The sequence below is a fragment of the Ips typographus genome, linkage group LG10, assembly GCF_016097725.1.
Source record: "Ips typographus isolate SLU linkage group LG10, UJ_Ityp_2.0, whole genome shotgun sequence".
Lineage (NCBI taxonomy): Eukaryota > Metazoa > Arthropoda > Insecta > Coleoptera > Curculionidae > Ips > Ips typographus.
In genome coordinates this window covers 3,622,406-3,648,900 of record NC_138431.1, presented here as the reverse complement: position 1 = coordinate 3,648,900, position 26,495 = coordinate 3,622,406, and the positions used below count along the sequence as shown (strand labels likewise).

The 26,495-nt window shown below is 33.2% G+C and overlaps 2 protein-coding genes across 12 annotated transcripts in view; one reads left to right on the top strand and one right to left on the bottom strand.

Annotated features, from left to right (window-relative positions):
* Pfk (ATP-dependent 6-phosphofructokinase) overlaps nucleotides 1–9,688 on the bottom strand; it is a 53,710-nt gene extending 44,022 nt beyond the window's left edge. For 4 of the 10 annotated variants that reach the window (XM_081988727.1, XM_081988732.1, XM_081988733.1 and 1 more), the window contains exons 1-6: nucleotides 9,515–9,687; nucleotides 9,325–9,463; nucleotides 9,191–9,275; nucleotides 9,028–9,136; nucleotides 4,542–4,814; nucleotides 1,022–1,108 (exon numbers count right to left, since the gene is read on the bottom strand). In XM_081988727.1, coding sequence (XP_081844853.1) covers nucleotides 1,022–1,108; nucleotides 4,542–4,814; nucleotides 9,028–9,136; nucleotides 9,191–9,275; nucleotides 9,325–9,414 — 644 coding nt within the window. In that variant the 5' untranslated portion in view covers nucleotides 9,415–9,463; nucleotides 9,515–9,687. Of the gene's footprint in view, nucleotides 1–861; nucleotides 971–1,021; nucleotides 1,109–4,541; nucleotides 4,815–9,027; nucleotides 9,137–9,190; nucleotides 9,276–9,324; nucleotides 9,464–9,514 lie in introns of all 10 variants that reach the window. The other 6 variants (XM_081988729.1, XM_081988736.1, XM_081988737.1 and 3 more) reach the window with 5 other exon arrangements.
* Nucleotides 9,689–10,296: 608 nt separating this feature from the next.
* LOC145735028 (arf-GAP with dual PH domain-containing protein 1-like) lies at nucleotides 10,297–25,370 on the top strand. 2 transcript variants are annotated; one of them, XM_081988749.1, is made up of 8 exons: nucleotides 10,300–10,480; nucleotides 10,710–10,935; nucleotides 14,913–15,044; nucleotides 15,101–15,251; nucleotides 15,306–15,419; nucleotides 18,071–18,266; nucleotides 21,387–21,578; nucleotides 24,590–25,370. In XM_081988749.1, exons 1-8 carry the CDS (start codon nucleotides 10,402–10,404, stop codon nucleotides 24,652–24,654), a joined length of 1,155 nt encoding a protein of 384 aa, XP_081844875.1. In that variant the 5' UTR covers nucleotides 10,300–10,401; the 3' UTR covers nucleotides 24,655–25,370. The 2 variants fall into 2 exon arrangements, with proteins under 2 accessions (XP_081844876.1, XP_081844875.1); XM_081988750.1 differs by lacking the exon at nucleotides 21,387–21,578 and having other exon boundaries at nucleotides 10,297–10,480.
* The last annotated feature ends 1,125 nt before the right edge of the window (nucleotides 25,371–26,495 follow it).

The following is a 26,495-nucleotide window of genomic DNA, read 5'->3' as shown; positions in this document are numbered from 1 at the left end:
ATAAGTCTGAAAATAATGAAAACTGACTTGAAAGATAGATTTTAAGCCTTTCAAGGCAATCTTCATGGGTTTGAAGGCAATTTTCAAGACTAGAGACTCGAAATAAGTCTGAAAACCATGAAAACTGACTTGAAAGACAGATTTTAAGCCTACAAGTAAATTTTCATGATTTTGAAGGCAATTTTCAAGACTGGAGACTTAAAATTAGTCTGAAAACCATGAAGATTGACTGTTAATTTATCAAGTGTCAAGTTTTCTTTAGACGTTTATAATTTCGTCATACAAATTTTGATAGTTGTGACATAGCTGCCTATTGATTCAGTACCACGTGATAATTATCATTTATGTCCTTTGTCAAAATTGGTTGAATCTGGATTGCAACGCAAATTGGTCAATTTTGTAGCCCTCTGGCGGCCAAACAGTAATCTTTTTAACGCTCATTTTTGGATAGCTGGATATCATTGGCTATCCATAGACGTATAAAAGTTCAAATAAAATAAATCAAGTAAGCAAATTTTGCCCTTAAACCTATAAAATTCAATTAACGCACTTTGGTTTAATTTGATCGAATATCAAGTTTGTTTTACAGCTTTATGGTATCAATTTTGACAGTTGTGACGTAGCTGCATTTGACTGAGCGTCACGTGGTAATTGTCACTTACTAATTTAAGTTAGTAATTTAGTTTTTTGAGAAACTAAAAAGAGTTAAGTTAGATCGTCATATTTAAGCCTCAACAACGTTGTGGTAGCATTTTTTCCGCAAATTTTTAGGGACACCCCGTATAATTAGAAACCAGACAAGACAGTCACAATAAATCGTGGGTTATAAGAGCCAAAAAAAAAAAAACCTGTAAATTTAACCTGTTCAAGTTTATCGCACAAACGTTTCTGCCAATCCTCCGGTGGAGGATTTTCTGGTACGAAAACGTAGTCTGCCTCAGAAGTTAACGCAGCTACTATAGCTAAATACCTGGATAACCAGGCTGTAGCTCAGTTTGTGGCAAAAATAAGGGAAACTTACCCGCAATGCCTGCCCATAACCTCCATAATGAAAGTACGCTGATGCGAGTAAGCTGTAGACACTATAGCGTCTGTAGCTTCGATAATCCTACAGAAAAACGTTAATAAGTCAGAGGAATAGCACAACCAAGAGCTGTCGATCAATTACTTTCATTAAGTAATTGAACTACTGTAATCCCACTTTTGTTTATTTCACATTTTTATAGAAAAATAGTCAAAAGACACGATTTTTGCACTAAATTTTTACTGGAGTCGAGTTTTTCAGACTAACGACTCGTGAAAGCCCAAATTTGTACTAAATAGTCTAAAAATTGTTCTGTACTACTACAAACAGTTTTAAAATTAGTTTTTTCACACTTTGATCCATCGTTGAGTGTCTAAAATTGGATTTCAAGCTGTAAAACTGGTCTAGAAATGAAGAATGTTGAGGCACTTAAAACTTAAAATTTTTAATACTAAAAGTTGACTTTTAAGGGCAAAAGACGCTATTACTAAGACTAAATTAGTGTAAAACTCAATTTTTAGTGCAGAAACCGGTGTAAAACCGAATTGAACACTGGAAACCGTCCAAATCTCATTTTGGGACTAATTCATTTCTTAAAATCAGTCTAATATCGTAGCATTTAGTGTCAATTTTTTACTTTCATTGCTGAACAGTCTGAAACTTGACTTAGAGCACTAAAAACAGTAAAAATTTCTAAGAAATGCTAAAATTTTTAGCACTGATGTGTTTAAGAGTCAATTTAATAATAAAAGAGCTTGAAATTACATTTTTAAGACTGTGGAAAGGGTACAAATTGACTTTCAGGCTTGACAAGACAAAAACTTACTGAAAATAGTCTTGAAACTCGATTTTTCAGGCTGAAAGCAGTCTTAAAGCACTAAAAAAGTCTAGAATTCTTAAAAAACTTGAATTTTTAGGATTGATGAATGTATATTTTAATTTAATGTTGAAAAAAGTCAGAAATTGAGTTTTCAACACTATGGAGTGTGTACAAATGGCTATTCAGTACTTACAAGTCTGAAACTTAGTGAAAATAGTCTTGAAACTCGATTTTTCAGGCTGAAAGCAGTCTTAAAGCACTAAAAAAGTCTAGAATTCTTAAAAAAACTTGAATTTTCACGAGTTTCATGAATGTATAAGTCAATTTAATAGTAAAAGAGAACTGAAATGTGTTTTTCGAGACTATCGAGCGTGTACAAGTTGCTATCCAGGCCTTACAAGTCGGAAACTTAGTAAAAATAGTCTTAAAACTCGATTTCAACTCAAAAATCAGAAGTTACAGAAGTAAAAACAGTCAAAAAGTTCCGAAATTAGTCTTTGAATGTTATTCCTTTTAGCGGGAATAAAACTGGGTTTTTTAGTGTTGAATTACAATTTAAATGTAGTCTTTTCGAAGAATTTAAGTCCTGAAACCTCACGGTTATTAAACATTTCATTAAACGGCAGTAACTTTGAAAAAAGTGACAGAAAACACATTTAACTGACATGAAACACAATTTGTTGGTTAATTTGGGTATTTGGGCAGTTACGGACCTGAAATTTTTACAGAAACTAGTAAATTGAACCTAAAAACCAGAGACGTACTGCACAATATTCACAAAAAATTCTAAATTTAATTAAACGACAGTAACTTTGAAAAAAGTGACAGAAAACACATTCAACTGACATGAAACACAATTGGTTTGGTTAATTTGGGTATTTGGGCAGTTACGGACCTGAAATTTTTACAGAAACTAGTAAATTGAACCTAAAAACCAGAGACGTACTGTACAATATTCATACAAAATTCTAACTTTAATTAAACGACAGTAACTTTGAAAAAAGTGACAGAAAACACATTCAACTGACATGAAACACAATTTGTTTGGTTAATTTGGGTATTTGGGCAGTTACAGACCTGAAATTTTTACAGAAACTAGTAAATTGAACCTAAAAACCAGGGACGTACTGTACAATATTCATACAAAATTCTAACTTTAATTAAACGACAGTAACTTTGAAAAAAGTGACAGAAAACACATTCAACTGACATGAAACACAATTTGTTGATTAATTTTGGTATTTGGGCAGTTACGGACCTGAAATTTGTACAGAAACTAGTAAATTGAACCTAAAAACCAGGGACGTACTGTACAATATTCACAAAAAATTCTAAATTTAGTTAAACGACAGTAACTTTGAAGAAAGTGACAGAAAACACATTCAACTGACATGAAACACAATTTGTTGATTAATTTTGGTATTTGGGCAGTTACGGACCTGAAATTTGTACAGAAACTAGTAAATTGAACCTAAAAACCAGGGACGTACTGTACAATATTCACAAAAAATTCTAAATTTAGTTAAACGACAGTAACTTTGAAGAAAGTGACAGAAAACACATTCAACTGACATGAAACACAATTTGTTGGTTAATTTTGGAATTTGGGCAGCTACGGACCTGAAATTTTTACAGAAACTAGTAAATTGAACCTAAAAACCAGAGACGTACTGTACAATATTCACAAAAAATTCTAAATTTAGTTAAACGACAGTAACTTTGAAAAAAGTGACAGAAAACACATTCAACTGACATGAAACACAATTTGTTGATTAATTTTGGTATTTGGGCAGTTACGGACCTGAAATTTGTACAGAAACTAGTAAATTGAACCTAAAAACCAGGGACGTACTGTACAATATTCACAAAAAATTCTAAATTTAGTTAAACGACAGTAACTTTGAAGAAAGTGACAGAAAACACATTCAACTGACATGAAACACAATTTGTTGGTTAATTTTGGAATTTGGGCAGCTACGGACCTGAAATTTTTACAGAAACTAGTAAATTGAACCTAAAAACCAGAGACGTACTGTACAATATTCACAAAAAATTCTAAATTTAGTTAAACGACAGTAACTTTGAAAAAAGTGACAGAAAACACATTCAACTGACATGAAACACAATTTGTTGGTTAATTTGGGTATTTAGGGCAGTTACGGACCTGAAATTTCTACAGGATCTAGTAAAGTGAACCAAAAAAAACAAATTTGAGGTTATGTTAACGTTGTTGTGTTTATTCGTTTAGATTTTGTGTTCTAACTTTCAAATTTTCGTAATTCCATTATTACATTAGGAAATATGGTCAAAACAACCAACCCAAAACCTACTTTCAAGAAGTAACCAGTCAATATCATTTAAACTCAATAAAAATATAACCTAAAAACGAATGGAAAGATGAGCAGGATGCTGTCAACTGTCAGCCAAGTCGTCTACGTCATACACGCGGCAAAACCGTTGATTTGAATCTATTAGCGAGAACTTCAATCATCCGTAACTCGGCCGCATGGCAAATTTCAGGGAAATGTTAAGGGACAAAAATTGTAGGGAATTTAATTCTCTATCAAAACGTAAAAGAGACCTTTTGCCCTTAAGGGCGTCAGAAGAGAGTTATTTTCAAACGAGTGGAAATGATGGTAATTCAAGTACCTTTTTTGAGTAATTGCGACAGCTCTGTTTAAGACACGAGTACTCTACCTGTGCAAGGCACTGTCAGTACCAATAGTCATGTCGGTACCGCAGAAATCGTTGTCAATCGAACCCACTAATCCGGCAATAAACAGGTGATGGTACTTTTTCCTTTGATCTTGATTGATCTTGCCATCGGCGAGGAGTTCGTCCAGTAGCGCAGACCATTCCTGCTGGAATAGATCGGCACCAGTTAGGGAACCATCCCCACCAATTACCACCAGGTTGGTGATTCCTTTCTGCACCAGGTTAAGGGCGGCTTTTTTGCGACCTTCACGTTCCCTAAGATTTAATTTAGAGCTTTATGATCGTAAAAAATATTAAATTTTAAAACCTTAAGCTATCAATCTCTCTATGTTTTCAAAAATAGACAAAAAAATTAATAAAATTAAGCTAAAAAAAAACAAAAAATAACAATAACACAACTGATTAAACTGCAGTTAAAAATTTAAACTTAATGGGTAATTGTAAGATCTCAAAGTCAATCTTAGAGTAAACCTGCCGGTTAAAGTAATAGTTAAACCCAAGTTAGACAAAGTACTGATAGCTGCATAAAATATGCTGAAATAAAGCTGACAATAGGTGTTCTGTCAAATTTGACAGCTGTCATAAGTTGGGCGAGTGTTTTTGTTTGAGTGCCAAAAATATCCCAACAGTGATGCGCCCTACGAGCCGCAGTGATTGGTTTTGACAGTTTAAGTAGTTTTGTCATCATTTGACAATTGCCAGTCAAAGTTGACAAATCTGTAGACAGTTTTGACTAGTCCAAGACCATTTTCTGGACTGTCAACGTTAAATCTTGACAATTCAGACACACGAAAGACGATTTGTTCGGTCATTTCCCTAGAACATAAAACCAAAGGGTTGATTTGACAAAAATGTGTATTTTTTAGGCCTCTAATGTCAGTTTTGACTAGTGACTGCTGTCAAGCTAACCTACGACACTAATTGTGTCAAATTTGTGACAGCTGCTTAACCTAACCCAAACAAGTCAAGAAAACGTCTTTAATAAAGAATCTTTAGTTTTGTCAATTAAGAACTTTAACGTGCCACACCTCAGAGAGTAGTACAGGAATTACGCTGAAATTTTTGACAGCTGTCAAAAACGCCACAAGCAAGTTAAAAACTGTCTTAATGTTAAGTTACAGCGTTCAACTACGTTACAACTGTCAAAATGAACGACAAACAGGACATAAAACTATAAAAGTGAAAGTTTTGATTTTTCTTAAGAGTATCAAAGACAAAACAAACTTGATGGAAGCGTGTTTGACAGTTGTGTCGTCACAATTAAGTGAGAAAGTGTCTGAATGTCACGTGACAGCTGTCGACCCCGTCACAACTGTCAAAATTAGTCTTAAATATGAACGTGAAGCTGTAAAAGTGTAAGTTGTAATTTCTGCTAGACAAAATGTACTTTATAGCTTTATGATTAGGTTATTTGACAGTTTTAACATCAGAATCCAGTTAAAAGCTGTTTGAATGTTAAGTGACAGCTTTCAACTACGTCACAACTGTCAAACAGGACAAGAAAGTATAAAAGTAAAAGTTTTAAGTTTTTTTAAGAATATCAAATACAAAATAAACTTAGAAAAAGGAGGGGGAGCGTGTTTGACAGTTGTGACGTCACAATTAAGTTAGAAAGTGTATGAATGTCACGTGACAGCTGTCAACCCCGTCACAACTGTCAAAACTAGTCTTAAACATGAACGTGGAGCTGTAAAAGTGTAAGTTGTAATTTCCGCTAGACGAAATGTACTTTATAGCTTCATGATTAGGTTATTTGACAGTTTTAACATCAGAATCCAGTTAAAAGGTGTTTTAATGTTAAATGACAGCTTTCAACTATGTCACAACTGTCAAAATTGGCGTCAAACAGGACAAGAAAGTATAAAAGTAAAAGTTTTAAGTTTTTTTAAGAATATCAAATACAAAATAAACTTAGAAAAAGGAGGGGGAGCGTGTTTGACAGTTGTGACGTCACAATTAAGTTAGAAAGTGTCTGAATGTCACGTGACAGCTGTCAACCCCGTCACAACTGTCAAAACTAGTCTTAAACATGAACGTGGAGCTGTAAAAGTGTAAGTTGTAATTTCCGCTAGACGAAATGTACTTTATAGCTTCATGATTAGGTTATTTGACAGTTTTAACATCAGAATCCAGTTAAAAGGTGTTTTAATGTTAAATGACAGCTTTCAACTATGTCACAACTGTCAAAATTGGCGTCAAACAGGACAAGAAAGTATAAAAGTAAAAGTTTTAAGTTTTTTTAAGAATATCAAATACAAAATAAACTTAGAAAAAGGAGGGGGAGCGTGTTTGACAGTTGTGACGTCACAATTAAGTGAGAAAGTGTCTGAATGTCACGTGACAGCTGTCAACCCTGTCACAACTGTCAAAATTAGTCTTAAACATGAACGTGTAGCTGTAAAAGTGTAAGTTGTAATTTCTGCTAGACGAAATGTACTTTATAGCTTCATGATTAGGTTATTTCGCAGTTTTAACATCGGAATCCAGTTAAAAGGAGTTTTAATGTTAAGTGACAGCTTTCAACTACGTCACAACTGTCAAAATTGATGTCAAACAGGACAAGAAAGTATAAAAGTAAAAGTTTTAAGTTTTTTTAAGAATATCAAATACAAAATAAACTTAGAAAAAGGAGGGGGAGCGTGTTTGACAGTTGTGACGTCACAATTAAGTGAGAAAGTGTCTGAATGTCACGTGACAGCTGTCAACCCTGTCACAACTGTCAAAATTAGTCTTAAACATGAACGTGTAGCTGTAAAAGTGTAAGTTGTAATTTCTGCTAGACGAAATGTACTTTATAGCTTCATGATTAGGTTATTTCGCAGTTTTAACATCGGAATCCAGTTAAAAGGGGTTTTAATGTTAAGTGACAGCTTTCAACTACGTCACAACTGTCAAAATTGATGTCAAACAGGACAAGAAAGTATAAAAGTAAAAGTTTTAAGTTTTTTTAAGAATATCAAATACACAATAAACTTAAAAAATAGAGAGGAGCGTGTTTGACAGTTGTGACGTCACAATTAAGTGAGAAAGTGTCTGAATGTCACGTGACAGCTGTCAACTTCGCCACATCTGTCAAAACTAGTTTTAAACATAAACGTGGAGCTGTAAAAATGTAAGTTGTAATTTCCGCTAGACGAAATGTACTTTATAGCTTCATGGTCAGTTATTTGGGAGTTTTAACATCAGAATCCTGTTAAAAGGTGTTTTAATGTTAAGTGACAGCTTTCAACTACGTCACAACTGTCAAAATTGGCGTCAAACAGGACATAAAACTTATAAAAGTAAGATTTAATTTTTCCTAAGAGTATCAAAGACAAAATAAACTTTATAGCGTGATGGGAGCGTGTTTGACAGTTGTGACGTCACAATTAAGTAAAAAGGTGTCTGGATGTCACGTGACAGCTGTCAATTCCGCCACATCTGTCAAAATTAGTCTTAAATATAAACTTGGAGCTATAAAAGTGTAAGTTGTAATAAAGACAAAATGCACTTGATAGCTTCATGTCAGAACCATGTTAAATGTACTTTGGTAATTGTGACGTGTAACTGTCTATTATGAATATAATTCGATCTGTCACAATGGTAGTAACTGTCAAATACAACTCCATGAAACTATAAAACATTGCTTAAAGGTAGTACAATGAGAACAAATCACATTTAATGCTTGTTTATAGGTTATGGATTATTTTAAGCATATTTCAATCTGTCATAAACTCGTAAACTGTCAAATACCTCTCCATGAAGCTATAAAACTACAAAACTTGTTTGAAAGCAATACAATCAGTGTAAATCATATTATTATGCATTTTATAGTTTTATGATTGGTTTTTTGGCGGTTGTGACATGAAACTGACTATTGTGGACATATTTCGATCAGTTACAATGGTGGTAACTGTCAAATACCACTCCATGAAGCTGTAAAACTACAAAACTTTCTTAAAAGCAAGTTACAGTTGTAAATCATTTCAAGTCAATTTTATAGGTTAATGGTTGAATTTTGTCAGTTGCGACTTGTTCTAAAAATGTTAAAGGGACAAAATTCGGATCATTGGGAGATCAGAAAACCCATTTGCAAAAGAAAGTGGAATTAAACCAAAACTTCTGGAGAATTTTAGTGAAATGTGGCAACTTTTTTAAAACTTTTGTTGGAAAAATTATATTATTTAAAGATTGGCAACACTGGATTTAATACAGCAAGTTGAACAAATGAAATGCATTTAAACTATTACCCAACATTAAGAAATTCAGGCAAAAACCCATAGTAAACGATTTCTAGTACTAAACACAATTGAGTCACACAGTTCCATAAATCAAAGGTTAATTTCATAAATTGCTAAAAAATCTGGGTTAAATAAACATAACATAGCATTAACTTTATCAAGGCATAAATTAATACTGGAAGTTAAAGCTCTTGTGTGTAGTTTTATCAGTAATTACAGCACTTGAGAGTAAAATAGTGGGTACTTACCTGAAATCTTTACAACGAGCAGAACCAATAATGGTACCCCCTTTATGGATAATGGAACTGACCGAAGACCAGTTAGCTTCCACAATATACTCTCCACCATCAACCATTCCTAGTAATTCAAGTAATTTAAGTAGGAAATCTCAGGGCAGTCCAAGTGAATTACCTTGATAACCTTCTCGTATAAAGTAAACCTTACATCCCAAATAAATTCCCATGCGAACTACAGCTCGTACGGCTGCATTCATGCCCTACAATTTAAATGTAAATGGTGCCTTTAGTAAGGGATAAAAGCAATACCTGGGAATCTCCACCGCTGGTAAACACCGCAATGCCTTTACCCTTGTGGGCCCCTCGTTCAATGAATTTGGCCCCCGGTTTTTCCGTCATACTGCTTGGAAAAAAACACTGAAATTTAGACACTGACCTAGCTGCCAAACTGACACTAAATGTGACTATTTGGGAAAAAATTACAAGGTGAAACCCTCACCTGCTTGTAATATTTTAATTTTTTGTGGTAAAAATGTGTCACCGTCCACTGTTTGTAAATAGTTACAAATTTTGCTTTTAACTACCGAAATGCACCGCAGAATATCAAAAATAACACTGAATTTCTTCAATTTTGTTATTATTTTTGAGTTTTGAAGGTGACCTCTGACTCTGAAGCGAAATTTACTAGGTTGTGATTGGTTGGAATTTGGAGGAGGGTCCTTTGATTACGTGACGTTTGGCAACCACCAACTCTAACCTCTCTGTCTATTTCAGCACACTTGACAAGGTAAAAAGAGATGACACGATAACCGTGTGTCAAGAAGCAAGGACGATACCGTAAACCTACAAATATAACATCTATAAACTACTGTGTATTAATAGGTAAATTGTACCGGTAGAAACAAATATCAATTAAACATTTAATAGTTTAAATAATAATAAAAAACTTGAATGATGGGGCAATAATACTGCTAACAATATTGATAAGGCTCAGTGAGTGCTAAACTGCTTGTAACTTTTAATTAACAACCGCAGAAAGCTAGACAAGCGTTGAATGTGAGGTTATGATTTGAGTTTCACTTGAATTTTAAAAGACGGTTGTTGATTTTTGGAAGAAAAACGAAAACCGCATTCTTTAACTAGTTAAATTAACATTATATCTGTCGTTTTTTTTTTAATATTTATTAAACTAAACTGAATTGAACACATCTCTAACTGCATCATTTCATTCAGTCGTCTGTCAAAATTATCATCACTCGTCAAGCGAAACGTCAAAACAATGTCATTCAAATTGAACCAAAATAAAAATGGCAGTATTTTTGTTTTCATTGTAAAGTTGTGTTTGTTGTGCCAAAAAAAAAACCATTAAAAACACATTTTACGGTCATGGAACGCAACGATAAGTTCCTCTGCGAGTTACTAAAACTTCCAGGCAATAATGCTTGCGTCGATTGCGGCTCAAAGAGTAAGTAGTGCAGCTTAATTAACTTGCACCACCACCCATGCTTGGTTGTTATTTTCCTTTTAAATTACCAGGAATTCCATTGATAAAGCTTTTTATAACTACAATTAAACCTATTAAGTAGTTTATTATCAAACCTTAATCCTACACTTTTAATATTTTTAATAAAATAACATCAACAAAGTATGGGGGCTTACCCCCCAGGAGGGTTATAATTTTAACTTAATTCCAGATCCGGAATATGCCTCCTACAATATTGGTATATTTATTTGCACCAGGTGTGCGGGTATTCATAGAAGTATGGGGGTGCAGAGGAGTAAAGTGAAGCACTTAAAGCTGGATAAGTGGGAGTATTATCAAATTGACCGCATGAGGGAAGTTGGTAATAACAAGGCAAAAATGAAATTTGAAGAAAGAGTGCCTCCATGCTATCGAATACCTAAGGAGGATGATCCACAGTAAGTATTTTGTGTTTTATTTGTTGCAAAGTATAGCAACGTTTGAAGATATTATGACAGTTCCTTGTCAAATCCACTTAAAGTGAGAAAATGACTGTTTTATGCACATATTTGGAATCCTCATTGAATTTCCTATCCAATAACCTGAAAAAACACTACAAAATGTAGTACAGTCAGGAAGAAAAGCGGTGTCAAAATTAAACTGACACAGCTTGAAAAATATCTTTGTTTGAGGTACCAATAGTTTCAATAACTCAATTATTTGCACCATTTTTAGTAGAGTTTTATACGTCAACGGATAGCCAATGAAATGAGCTTTCTAAAAGTATCTTAATTGGGGTTGATAGGTTAGACGGTTTGGTCGCTAGAGGGCGTCAAAATTGACTATTTTTTAATGATTTTTTTTGGTACATCCTTTTGTTCAATCTTCAGTAACTCAATTATTTGTACTATTTTTGGTGGAGTTTTATACGTCAACGGATAGCCAATGAAATGAGCTTTCTAAAAGTATCTTAATTGGGGTTGATAGGTTAGACGGTTTGGCCGCTAGAGGGCGTCAAAGTTGACTATTTTTTTACGATTTTTTTGGTGCATCCTCTTGTTCAATCTTCAATAACTCAATTATTTGCACTATTTTTGGTAGAGTTTTATATGTCAATGGATAGCCAATGAAATGAGCTTTCTAAAAATGTACCAACTTGGGTTAATAGGTTGGACGGTTTAGCCGCTAGAGGGCGTCAAAGTTGACACATTACCCTAGCCAGACATCTGGACATTTAAGTTAAAGATTTCTTGTTGCTAATACACCGATGCTTAATTATTTTTAATTGTGTTCCCCATTAAAAATTCTTCAATACAATTAGTGTGTGAAATTGTGGGTTAAATGATTCTTTATTGGGTCATTTAGACTCTCCAGTGCATTAATTGTATTAAGCTGTAATATGGTTTATATTCTAGGGTCAAAAACCTGCAATTCTAAAAACATTCTAACAGGTTTTTGAACATTGTAAAAGCTTCTAGAACCTTTTGGTTTTTAAGCATTTCAGAACCTTCCAAAAAAAATCTATATCAATGTCCAAATTGTTACAACATTCTATAACTTTCTGGTAGCTTTTTGAACATTTTAGAATCCTTACGTACATTTTGACAATCTTTTAAACTTTATAAAAGTTTCCAGAATATTCTAGAACTCTCCAGATCATTCTAGAACCACCTAGAAAGAATTATAACCTTCTTCAAAACAGTTTAGAACGTACTAGAAGATTGTTGATGCTTTGATACCAATTTAGAACCATTATTAAGGTGCTAGAGCCTTCCAGCTCACTTGAAAACATTGGAGAACCATCCAGATCATTCTAGAACCATTTAGACGAATTTATAGCCTTTTGGAAGATTCTAGTGGATTGTAGAAGCTTTCAAAACAATCTAGAAGCTTTTCCTCCTTTTAGAACATTTTTGAGCACCTTTTTAAACATTCAAGAATGTTTTAGAAACTGTTACATGCATTAAGCACACATTTTTTTGACATCTGTCAAGCCTGGTGCGGACAATAACTCTAGTAAATTTGACAGCTGTCAAATTACTGTGTACTGGAAGCAAACAAAATAACCACACCCTGACTGTCCTTTATAACCGTCTTTCTGGCACTTCAAACTTTGACGCCGCTTTTCTCACTGACTGTACCAAATTTTGTAGTGTTTTTTCAAGTTATCAGTTATCATCTTAAAACAGTCATTTTCTAACTCCAAGTGGGTTTTACAGACAATTTTGTACCGGACTGTTCTTTCAAACTGTCTTTCTGGCAGTTCAAATTTTGACACCATTTTTCTCCCTGACCGTACCAAATTTTGTAGTGTTTTTTAAGGTTATTGGATAGGAAATTTCGTGAGGATTCCAAAAATGTGCTTAAAATAGTCATTTTTTAAATCGAAGTGTGTTTTACAGGCGATTTTGTCCCTGACTGTCCTTTCAAACTGCCTTTCTGGCAGATCAAATTTTGACACCGTTTTTCTCCCTGACTGTACCAAATTTGGTAGTGTTCTTTTAGATTATTGGATAGGAAATTTAATGAGGATTCCAAAAATGTGTTTAAAACAGCTAGTTTTTAAATCCAAGTTGGTTTTGTAGGCGATTTTGTCCCTGACTGTCATTTCAAACTGTCTTTCTGTCGGTTTAAACTTGAACACCGTTTTTCTCTCTGACTGTACCAAATTTTGTAGTGTTTTTCAGGTTATCAGATAGGAAATTTAATGAGGATTCCAAAAACGTGCTTAAAACAGTCATTTTCTAACTCCAAGTATGTTTTACAGGCGATTTTGCCCCTGACTATCCTTTCAAACTGTCTTTCTGCCAGATCAAACTTTGACACCACTTTTCTGCCTAACTGTACCAAATTTGGTAGTGTTCTTTTAGATTATTGGATAGGAAATTTAATGAGGATTCCAAAAATGTGCTTAAAACAGTCATTTTCTAACTCCAAGTGGGTTTTACAGACAATTTTGTACCTGACTGTTCTTTCAAACTGTATTTCTGGCAGTTCAAATTTTGACACCATTTTTCTCCCTGGCTGTACCAAATTTTGTAGTGTTTTTTAAGGTTATTGGATAGGAAATTTCGTGAGGATTCCAAAAATGTGCTTAAAATAGTCATTTTTTAAATTGAAGTGTGTTTTACAGGCGATTTTGTCCCTGACTGTCCTTTCAAACTGCCTTTCTGGCAGATCAAACTTTGACACCGTTTTTCTCCCTGACTGTACCAAATTTTATAGTATTTTTTTATGTTATTGGATAGGATATTTAATGAGGATTCCAAAAATGTGCTTAAAACAGTCATTTTCTAACTCCAAGTGGGTTTTACAGACAATTTTGTCCCTGACTGTCCTTTCAAACTGTTTTTCTGGCAGTTCAAATTTTGACACCACTTTTCTCCTTGACTGTACCTAATGTTGAAGTGTTTTTTCACGTTATTGGATAGGAAATTTAATGAGGATTCCAAAAATGTGCTTAAAACAGTCATTTTCTAACTCCAAGTGGGTTTTACAGGCGATTTTGTCCCTGACTGTCTTTTCAAACTGTCTTTCTGGCAGTTTAAACTTTAACACCGTTTTTCTCTCTGACTGTACCAAACTTTATAGTGTTTTTCAGGTTATCAGATAGGAAATTTAATAAGGATTCCAAAAATGTGCTTAAAACAGTCATTTTCTAACTCCAAGTGGGTTTTACAGACAATTTTGTCCCTGACTGTCCTTTCAAACTGTCTTTCTGGCAGTTCAAATTTTGACACCACTTTTCTCCTTGACTGTACCTAATGTTGAAGTGTTTTTTCACGTTATTGGATAGGAAATTTAATGAGGATTCCAAAAATGTGCTTAAAACAGTCATTTTCTAACTCCAAGTGGGTTTTACAGGCGATTTTGTCCCTGACTGTCTTTTCAAACTGTCTTTCTGTCAGTTTAAACTTTAACACCGTTTTTCTCTCTGACTGTACCAAACTTTATAGTGTTTTTCAGGTTATCAGATAGGAAATTTAATAAGGATTCCAAAAATGTGCTTAAAACAGTCATTTTCTAACTCCAAGTGAGTTTTACAGACAATTTTGTCCCTGACTGTCCTTTCAAACTGTCTTTCTGGCAGTTCAAATTTTGACACCATTTTTCTTCCTGACTGTACCAAATTTTGTAGTGTTTTTTAAGGTTATTGGATACGAAATTTCGTGAGGATTCCAAAAATGTGCTTAAAATAGTCATTTTTTAAATCCAAGTGGGTTTTACAGGCGATTTTGTCTCTGACTGTTCTTTCAAACTTTGAGAGTTGATATTTCAGAAACTGTTAGCTGCATCAGGCACACATTTTTTGACATCTGTCAAGCTCGGTGCGGACAGCAACTCTTTTAAATTTGACAGCTGTCACTACGTATTTCCGTAGAATTTTTAAATATTTTTCTTAGTGAAATAACCTTAAACTTAAACCCAATTTCAGGGTGCTTGTAGAGCAGTGGATTTACGCCAAATATCACAGAGAGGAATTCTCATGCCATACCGAGCATCAAAACGTGTACACTAGCGGTTACTTGTCGGGATTTTTAATGAAAAGAGGAAAGGAAGACCGAAAGTACCACTTTTCAGACCAGAACCAAACGGTTCCGTATACTAAAAAAAATGTTGCAGGTTTCGTTCGCGAAAATTCGTTTTGTCCGAAAAAGATGACACTCTGAGTTACTACGTCATCGAGCACAAGGAACCCAAAGCGGTACTGCGAATATCCGAATTGAACGTGATTTTTGCCCCGGAAAAATTGGGAGACCCAAACTCGTTACAGGTTGGTTTTTCACTTTTTGGTTCTGGTTCCAATATTAATTAACGACAATTTTAGATTACTTTTTTGAAAGATGGTACCACCAGACATATATTTGTTAGCCATCAGAAGGGTGAAGAAATTGTGCGGTGGTATATGGCGATCAGGTGTGCCAAACTTCACAGATTACAGGTATGTTAATGATAATTTTGATTTTTCTGGATCCAATGAAATTTGTTTATTTTTTGGCAATTTTTTTGTGCCCAAAATAAGTAAACTTAAAAAACGCAAAAAAAATTAAAAGAAAAATTAACAAATAAATCGACAAAACTTAAAAAATATTAAAAAGTAGAGATAAAGAAAACAAATAATAAGTAATCAGTATAAGTATCAAAATTTTGATTTAAAAATTGAGTTTTTCACCATTTTTCTGTGTATAATAACCTAATTTTTTCACGTGTACCCTAACCTAATTTTTGCGCAAAAAAATTGACAAAATCAAAAATCGCAAAAAAAATTCCAAAAAGAAAATTGACAAAGAATGAGAAAATTAAAGAAAGACAAAACAGAACATACTAACTAACAATTGTCGAAATACTCGAAATGAAATGTTAAATAGTCAAAAAACGGTGTCATGAGTTGTCATAAAAAATGATTAACAAATTGTCAAAAAAGAAGCGTCGAGTTGTCAAAAAATTGGGGTTTTGACAATTTTAAGGACCCATCAAAAAATTCGAAGATTCTATCAAATTGTTAAAAAATAGTGATAAAAAATACTTGTAATCAACATTTTTTTCTTATTTTTAATTTTGACAATGCATTGGCGCCAGAGTGTCAAAAAAAGCAGGGTCAAGTTGTCAAAAAATACAACACAAAAACGATATTGTCAAAAAAGAATTAATTAACATTTTTTTTTTTAATTTTGAGTTTTGACAGTCATTTCAAACTGTGCTTCTGGTTGTTCAAATTTTGGCCCCCATTTTCTCCTTGACTGTACCAAATGTTGTAGTGTTTTTTCAGGTTATTGGATAGGAAATTTAATGAAGATTCCAAAAATGTGTTTAAAACAGTCATTTTTTTACTCCCACTATGGTGTACAGCCGATTTTGTTCCTGACTGTTCTTTTAAACTTTGTTTCTGGCAGTTCAAACTTTGGCACCGCTTTTCTCTTTGACTGTACCAAATGTTGTATTGTTTTTTTTATGTTATTGGATAGGAAATTTAATGAGGATTTCAAAAATGTGCTTAAAACAGTCATTTTCTCACTTCAAATGGGTTTTCCAGGCGATTTTGTACTTGACTGTTCTTTCAAACTGTGTTTTTGGTTGTTCAAACTTTGACCCCCATTTTCTACTTGACTGTACCAAATGTTGTATTGTTTTTTTATGTTATTGGATAGGAAATTTAATAAGGATTTCAAAAATGTACTTAAAACAGTCATTTTCTCACTTCAAATGGGTTTTACAGGCGATTTTGTCCTTGACTGTCCTTTTAAACTGTGCTTCTGGTAGTTCAAACTTTGACACCGCTTTTCTCTTTGACTGTACCAAATGTTGTCGTGTTTTTTCATGTTATTGGATAGGAAATTTAATGAAGATTCCAAAAATGTTTTTAAAACAGTCAGTTTCTCACTCCAAGTAGGTTTTACAGTCGATTTTGTCCTTGACTGTTCTTTCAAACTGGGTTTCTGGTAGTTCAAACTTTGGCACCGCTTTTCTCTTTGACTGTACCAAATGTTGTAGTGTTTTTTTCAGGTTATTGGATAGGAAATTTAATGGGGATTTCAAAAATGTACTTAAAACAGTCATTTTCTCACTTCAAATGGGTTTTACAGGCGATTTTGTCCTTGACTGTCCTTTTAAACTGTGCTTCTGGTAGTTCAAACTTTGGCACCGCTTTTCTCTTTGACTGTACGAAATGTTGTAGTGTTTTTTCAGGTTATTGGATAGGAAATTTAATGAGGATTCCAAAAGTGTTCTTAAAACAGTCCGTTTCTCACTGCAAGTGGGTTTTACAGGCGATTTTCTCCCTGACTGTCCTTTCAAACTGTATTACAGGCAGTTCAAACTTTGATCCCGCTTTTCTCCCTGTCTGTACCAAATTTTGAAGTGTTTCCAGGTTATTGGATAGAAAATTTAATGAGAATTCTAAAAATGTTCTTAAAACAGTCATTTTCTCAGTCCAGTGGATTTGACAGACAATTTTGTCTTTGACTGTCCTTTCACTCATAAAGACAAAAAAATTTAATTAACAATTTTTTTAATTTTTATTTTTGACGACATTAGATAAAAACAACGTTAATTTGTCAAAAAAGGCAGTGTCACGTGTCAATTTGTCAAAAAATGGAAATAATACAGTTTTTATTAATATTTTCATTTTTGACAACATATTGATAATACATATACAACAACAACGTTAAATTGCCCAGTTGTCAATAAATCGAAATTAAAAATTCTGTTTTGACATTTTTGAGGTTTTCCAAGGTTCCATCAAATTGTCAAAAAATTCAAATAATATTTTTTTCCTTGTTTTTACTTTTGACAACACATTCGTAATACACAAAAAAAAACAAAAATTGTCAAAAAATCAAAATAAAAAGGACAATACCAAATATGTCAAAAATCTTAATTTTTGACATACGTAAACAATATTCAACTTGTATTTAGAAAGTTGCAATTTAATTAGTAATTGACAACGTCGTTACCAAAACTGGATGATAAATAATAGTCAAAAATGCACAGGGAGCATAATGTCAACATGAATAGGTTAGGTTAAGGTTTAAAAAACATGTTTTTCTTCGTTATTCGGTCGATTGAACACTGAAAAATTGACAATAAATCCAGGTTGCCTATCCGTCGGCCAACGATTCCGAGCTAGCCAATTTCCTGACCGAAGATTTTGCCAGAGAGGGTTGGTTGTGGAAAACCGGGCCTAGAATCAACGACGGTTTTCGACGGAGATGGTTCTCGCTGGACAACAGAAAACTGATGTACCACGACGATCCTATGGACGCCAATCCGAAAGGAGAAATATTCATTGGTGAGTCGGTTTTTAGCGATTTTAAGGTGATATTGCATCGTCATACTTTAAGCCAGCCTGTTTTACAATAACGTCCCTTTTAAGACACTTCTAGAGGCTTTAAACGGTTCTCAATAGCATTTAGAGGGTTATGGAACTTTCAAAATGGTCCTAGAAGCTTCTGTAAATTTTAAAAAGTTCTAGGAAAGTTTAAGACAGTTGTAGAAGGATCTGTAACTTTTCAGAAAGTTCTCAGTAGCATTTAGAGGTCTATAGAACTTTCAAAATTGCCCTGGAGGCTTCTGGCAATTTAAAACAGTTCGGGAAAGTTTAAGACAGTGCTAAAGAGCTCTGGAAGTTTTGAGCTCTTTGTTTTCAGACTAAAATTGCAAATCTCCACTCTTGAAAATTGACTTTAAACTCATAAAAATATCCTTTAAGGGTTTTAAGTTGGTTTCAAGTCAGTTTTCATGGTTCTCAAGCTAATTTCAATGGTTTAGTCTTGATATTTGACTTCAACACCCAAGAAAATTGTGTTGAAGGCTTAAAACGTGCCTTTCAATAATTCTTATGGTTTTCAGACTAAAATTTCAAATTTCCAGTCTTGAAAATGGGCATCAAACTCATAAAAATATCCTTTAAGGGTTTTAAGTTGGTTTCAAGTCAGTTTTCATGGTTTTCAGGCTAATTTCAATGGTTTAGTCTTGATATTTGACTTCAACATCCAAGAAAATTGTGTTGAAGGCTTAAAACGTGCCTTTCAATAATTCTTATGGTTTTCAGAATAATATTTCAAGTTTCCAGTCTTGGAAATGTGCATCAAACTCATAAAAATATCCTTTAAGGGTTTTAAGTTGGTTTCAAGTCAGTTTTCATGGTTTTCAGGCTAATTTCAATGGTTTAGTTTTGATATTTGACTTCACAACCCAAGAAAATTGTGTTGAAGGCTTTAAACATGCCTTTCAACAATTTTTATGGTTTTCAGACTAATATTTCAAATTTCCAGTCTTGAAAATGGGCATCAAACTCATAAAAATATCCTTTAAGGGTTTTAAGTTGGGTTCAAGTCAGTTTTCATGGTTCTCAAGCTAATTTCAATGGTTTAGTCTTGATATTTGACTTCAACACCCAAGAAAATTGTGTTGAAGGCTTAAAACGTGCCTTTCAATAATTCTTATGGTTTTCAGAATAATATTTCAAGTTTCCAGTCTTGGAAATGTGCATCAAACTCATAAAAATATCCTTTAAGGGTTTTAAGTTGGTTTCAAGTCAGTTTTCATGGTTTTCAGGCTAATTTCAATGGTTTAGTTTTGATATTTGACTTCACAACCCAAGAAAATTGTGTTGAAGGCTTAAAACGTGCCTTTCAATAATTCTTATGGTTTTCAGACTAAAATTTCAAATTTCCAGTCTTGAAAATGGGCATCAAACTCATAAAAATATCCTTTAAGGGTTTTAAGTTGGTTTCAAGTCAGTTTTCATGGTTTTCAGGCTAATTTCAATGGTTTAGTCTTGATATTTGACTTCAACATCCAAGAAAATTGTGTTGAAGGCTTTAAACGTGCCTTTCAACAATTTTTATGGTTTTCAGACTAATATTTCAAATTTCCAGTCTTGAAAATGGGCCTCAAACTCATAAAAATGTATTTGAAGGCTTAAAATGTGTTTTTCAAGTCAGTTTTTATGGTTCTCAGGCTAATTTAAATGGTCTAGACTTGATAATTGACTTCAAACCAATGACAATTGTGTTGAAGGCTTAAAATGTGCCTTTCAACAATTCTTATGGTTTTCAGACTAAAATTTCAAATTTCCAGTCTTGAAAATGGGCACCAAACTCATAAAAATATCCTTTAATTGTTTTAAGTTGGTTTCAAGTCAGTTTTCATGGTTCTCAGGCTAATTTCAATGATTTAGTCTTCATATTTGACTTCAACACCCAAGAAAATTGTGTTGAAGGCTTAAAATGCGCCTTTCAACAAAGTTTTCATGATTTTTAGACAAATATTTCAAGTTTCCAGTCTTGAACTTGACTTTACAGCTTAAACCTTGTTTTTCAAGGTAGTTTTCATGGTTCTCAGGCTAAATTCAATAATGTAGTCTTGATACTTGACTTCAAACTCTTGAAAACTGTGTTGAACACTTAAAATTTGTTTTCCAAGTAAGTTTTCCTGATTTTCGGGCTAAATTCAATGGTTCAATTTAAAATACAACAACTAGAAACTCACCTCAATTTCCGTTCCTTAGTGGCCTCAGCTTGGGCTTCCTCTACTCTAGATTCCAGCTCTCTCCTAAGTTTCTCAGCCCTCCGGATATCGTTCCGAAGCGAATCGACCTTTTGCATCACAGTTTCCAGTTCTTCTTTTTTATCTCTTACCTTCAGAACGATATGAAATTTCCATTCATTTTCAAGTTAATTACCAACGTTTATAAAGTTCTCAGTAGCATTTAGAGGTCTACGGAACTTTCAAAATGGTCCTAGAAGCCTCTGACAATTTGAAACAAGGCTGGGACGGTTTAAGACACTTGTAGATGCCTTAAAAGGTTCTCAATAGCATTTAGAAGTCTATGGAACTTTCAAAATGCTCCTAGAGGCTTCTGGCAGTTAAAATGGTTCTGGGAAAGTTTAAGACACTTCTGGAGGCCTTCAAAAGGTTCTCAATAGCATTTATGTCCGTTTCCCAAATATTGGCTAAATTGACTTAACGACAGCTGAGATAAGTTTAGTTTAGACTGTGTTAATTTACACCTGATCTGTTCCATTCAAACCTCAAGTGAGCCTAAGTTGTACTTTTTAGAAGGTTGTCAGTAGCATTTAGAGATCTTGTAACTGGTGGTTCAGACTGTGACAATTGAGATGGAAAAAAATCACAGTCTGAACTGCATTTAACTTAAACTCAGCTTAAAGTAGGATGGCGGCACTTCAAGAAAACCATTGACTTGATGTTTTTTGTTCTGAATTTGATAAAACACAACAGAAAAAGAGCTTTGGCAATAAATAGTCTCAATTACACGTAATAACTAATATTTTAATCAAAAAGGTTTGAAAATGAACAACCCACCGACTATTGCAGCCTAATTTTGTCTTGCGCCGCTTATAAAGCGGCTGAGTTTCCTAAAACCGACCAATTATAACGATTTTAGGTCACATGGGCGACGGTTACAGCGTGAAAACTGGCGTTTCGACGAGCGTAAGAAATCAAGGATTTTCTTTTATGCTGACGACGCCTGACAGAGTGTACAACTTGTCCGCGGAATCGGAACTGGACCGCGATTTGTGGATCGAGGCACTGGAACGAGTGATGGAACGTCCGTTAACGCCTCAGGATATTTCTGGTAAGGTTCTATTGTCGGCGATCATCTTTTTTTCCCCAAAAGTACACGTGACATAACTTTGACTTCTCAAATGCACTAAATTCAGCCAAAGTTTTAAATAACGTTCTGTTCGTGGCGGTTGGATTTCCGGGGTGTACAGACAAGTAACGCTTGATTTAATGGTATTTTTGGAAACCTCGGAATGTTTTCTACAATTTTATTTCTAATCACTTTTACTGTCACTTGTCAAATAATCGAGTTATTGACGTTTAACCAGAGTGCTGCGCAGCTATTTGGTTTTAAATTAACGGTCAACTTTGACGCCCTCTAGCGGCCAAACGTGTGAAAGAAAGGGATTAAGGGATTTTCCCTCAACCACGCCTTTACTACTCAACTTAGAGGGCTGAAATTTTTAGTGAGGATACTTTACGGTGTTGCCAACTCACCTTAAAAAAAATGAGAAGTCTCACTGGTACGGGTGGAAGACAGGAATTTTTTTAAGTGACTCACAAACAAGTTTATGTGATTTAGGTTACCTAAGTGATCTTCCATCAACCACGCCCTTACTACTCAACTTAGAGAGCGGAAATTTTTAGTGAGGATACTTTACGGTGTTGCCAACTCACCTTAAAAAAATGAGAAGTCTCACTGGTACGGGTGGAAGACAGGAATTTTTTTAAGTGACTCACAAACAAGTTTAGGTGATTTAGGTTACCTAAGTGATCTTCCATCAACCACGCCCTTACTACTCAACTTAGAGAGCTGAAATTTTTAGTGAGGATACTTTACGGTGTTGCCAACTCACCTTAAAAAAATGAGAAGTCTCACTGGTACAGGTGGAAGACAGGAATTTTTTTAAGTTACTCACAAACAAGTTTAGGTGATTTAAGTTACCTAAGTGATCTTCCATCAACCACGCCCTTACTACTCAACTTAGAGGGCTGAAATTTTTAGTGAGGATACTTTACGGTGTTGCCAACTCACCTTAAAAAAATGAGAAGTCTCACTGGTAGGGGTGGAAGACAGGAATTTTTTTAAGTGACTCACAAACAAGTTTAGGTGATTTAGGTTACCTAAGTGATCTTCCATCAACCACGCCCTTACTACTCAACTTAGAGAGCGGAAATTTTTAGTGAGGATACTTTACGGTGTTGCCAACTCACCTTAAAAAAAATGAGAAGTCTCACTGGTACGGGTGGAAGACAGGAATTTTTTTAAGTGACTCACAAACAAGTTTATGTGATTTAGGTTACCTAAGTGATCTTCCATCAACCACGCCCTTACTACTCAACTTAGAGAGCGGAAATTTTTAGTGAGGATACTTTACGGTGTTGCCAACTCACCTTAAAAAAATGAGAAGTCTCACTGGTACGAAAAAAATCGACATCAAAATCATGAAAATTGAATTGGAAACTACAAATTAACATCAAAATCATGAAAATTTACTTAAAAATTGCAAGTTGACTTCAAAATCTTCAAAATTGAGTTGGAAACTAAAAATTGACATCAAAATCATGAAAAATGAGTTGGAAACTAAAAATCGACATCAAAATCATAAAAATTTATTTAAAAATTGCAAGTTGACTTAAAAATCCTAAAAATTGAGTTGGAAACTAAAAATTGACATCAAAATCATGAAAATTTACTTAAAAACCGCAAATTGACTTCAAAATCTTCAAAATTGATTTGAAAACTAAAAATTGACATTAAAATCATGAAAATTTACTTAAAAAGTGCAATTTGACTTCAAAATCTTCAAAACTGATTTGAAAACTAAAAATTGACATCAAAATCATGAAAATTTACTTAAAAACCGAAAATTGACTTCAAAATCTTGAAATTTGAGTTGAAAACTAAAAGTTGACATCAAAATAATGAAAATTTACTTAAAAATTGCAAATTGACTTCAAAACCTTAAAAATTGAGTTGGAAACTAAAAATTGACGTCAAAATCATAAAAATTGCAAGCTGACTTCAAAATCTTGAAAATTGGGTTAGAAACTAAAAATTTACATCAAAATCGTGAAAATTTTCTTAAAAACTGCAAAATTGAGTTGGAAACTAAAAATTGACATTGAAATTACGAAAATTGACTTAAAAATCTTCAAAATTGAGTTGGAAACTAAAAATTGACATCAACATAATGAAAATGTACTGAAAACTGCAAATTGACTTCAGAATCATGAAAATTGAGTTGGAAACTACAAATTGACATCAAAATCATGAAAATGTACTGAAAAACTGCAAATTGACTTCAAAATCATGAAAATTGAGTTGGAAACTAAAAATTTACATCAAAATCATGAAAATTTTCTTAAAAACTGCAAATTGACTTCAAAATCTTCAAATTGAGTTTGAAACTAAAAATTGACATTGAAATTACGAAAATTCACTTAAAAATCTTCAAAATTGAGTTAGAAACTAAAAATGTACATCAAAATCATGAAAATGTACTGAAAAACTGCAAATTGACTTCAGAATCATGAAAATTGAGTTGGAAACAGCAAATTGACATCAAAATCATGAAAATGTACTGAAAAACTGCAAATTGACTTCAAAATCATGAAAATTGAGTTGGAAACTAAAAATCGACATCAAAATCATGAAAATTTTCTTAAAAACTGCAAATTGACTTCAAAATCTTCAAATTGAGTTTGAAACTAAAAATTGACATTGAAATTACGAAAATTCACTTAAAAATCTTCAAAATTGAGTTAGAAACTAAAAATGTACATCAAAATCATGAAAATGTACTGAAAAACTGCAAATTGACTTCAGAATCATGAAAATTGAGTTGGAAACAGCAAATTGACATCAAAATCATGAAAATGTACTGAAAAACTGCAAATTGACTTCAAAATCATGAAAATTGAGTTGGAAACTAAAAATCGACATCAAAATCATGAAAATTTACTTAAAAACTGCAAATCGACTTCAAAATGAGGGATACTTTACGGTGTTGCCAACTCACCTAAAAAATAAGCAGTTTTAATAATTTTTTAATTATAATTTTATGGCCTTCTTTGTTTCAGTGTCTGCGCGACTGGTCCGCAAAAGAGCCAACACCAATTCGATCAGCATATTTTCGCCCAGGTAGTTCCAGGACAGACTGGACCGATCCTCTGTATCGCATCATCTGTACATACGAACGCATTTTGGCCGGAAAACCGCGAAAAATACTCAATTACCAAAACCAGGTACCCAACATATTTTCCTATTTAAACCAATCTCCTGTTTCCTATAGCATTTACGACACTATTCCACTTTAAATAAGGATTGTTTTTTTGCAAGTATTTTTATCGTCGTTAATCCAGAACGCGGTTCTGTACAGAAGATTTGTAACGAAACGTGTATTTATTTTTCTAAATACAGGGTGGCGCAAAAAGATGGGAACTTTTGAACAACGCAACATTGGAAATTAAAGAAAAAATCAATTTTTGAAGATTACATCGCGAAGACGATGCCTGTTTTGCCGGATGCATTCAGCAAGTCAATTTTGAATTGTTGTTTTTGAATTTTGTTCCCATCTTTTTGCGCCACCCTGTATCATTTCTCTAGTTGTTCTAGAACTTCTGAAAGTGATTTTGAGCCGGAACTGGTTTAATAATTAACTTTTGACTGAAATAATCATTTTTTTTTTCTAAGTTAACGGATATTGTTTTGTGCACTTTTGGATCAAAATATTAAGTAAAATACTAATTTTTGCGCAAACATTTTCATATTTTAAGTTGGTTCGACTACACGCACCATGTAAATAGAGTTTGATTTAATATTACCTTCCGTTTAATACAAATCTTTCTTTAGTACAAAGTACTAATTTGGTTTCACTGAAACTTACCAATATGCAGAGTGTCTCAGATTCTACTCTCTCTCTCTCGCAAGCGAGAGAACAGCGTTACCAACATTATTTCAATAATTCACAGAAATTTCCATAATTTTCCGAATTTTTGTCATTCCAGAAGTAGTTTTAGCAATTTTATGAGTATTTGTAAGAAATGAATTTGACCTAAAATATCTCGGAATCGCGACACTTTTTCTTTTACATTTTTTGGGTCACTGTGTAGCCCTGAGTGTGCGCAATCCACTAATCTAAAAATATACAGGCTGTTCCATTTGTTTTTACTGACATTTGACACTAAACGCGCTGACGCCACTTTGAAAATAGTTTCTATAGTAAAAATTGACAATAAATTCCCGAAAATTTACTTAAAAATTGAGTTGGACACTAAAAATTAACATCAAAATCATGAAAATTTACTTAAAAACTGCAAATTCACTTCAAAATTCAGTTGGAAACTAAAAATTGACATCAAAATCATGGAAATTCACTTAAAAACTGCAAATTGCCTTTAAAATCTTGAAAATTGAGTTGGAAACTAGAAATTGACATTAAAATTATGAAAATTTACTTAAAAATTGCAAGTTGTCTTCAAAATCATGAAAATTTACTAAAAACTTGCAAATTGACCTCAAAATCATGAAAATTTACTTAAAAACTGCAAATTGACTTCAAAAAATCTTAAAAATTGTGTTGAAACTAAAAATTGACATCAAAATCATGAAAATTTTCTTAAAAATTGCAAATTGACTTCAAAATCTTGAAAATTGAGTTAAAAACTAAAAATTGACATCAAAATCATGGAAATTCACTTAAAAACTGCAAATTGACATTAAAATCTTGAAAATTGAGTTGGAAACTAGAAATTGACATCAAAATTATGAAAATTTACTTAAAAATTGCAAGTTGTCTTCAAAATCATGAAAATTTACTTAAAAACTGCAAATTGACTTCAAAATCTTGAAAATTAAGTTAAAAACTGGAAATTTACATCAAAATTATGAAAATTTACTTAAAAACTGCAAATTGACTTCAAAATCTTAAAAATTGAGTTGGAAACTAAAAATTGACTTCAAAATCATGAAAATTTACTTAAAAAT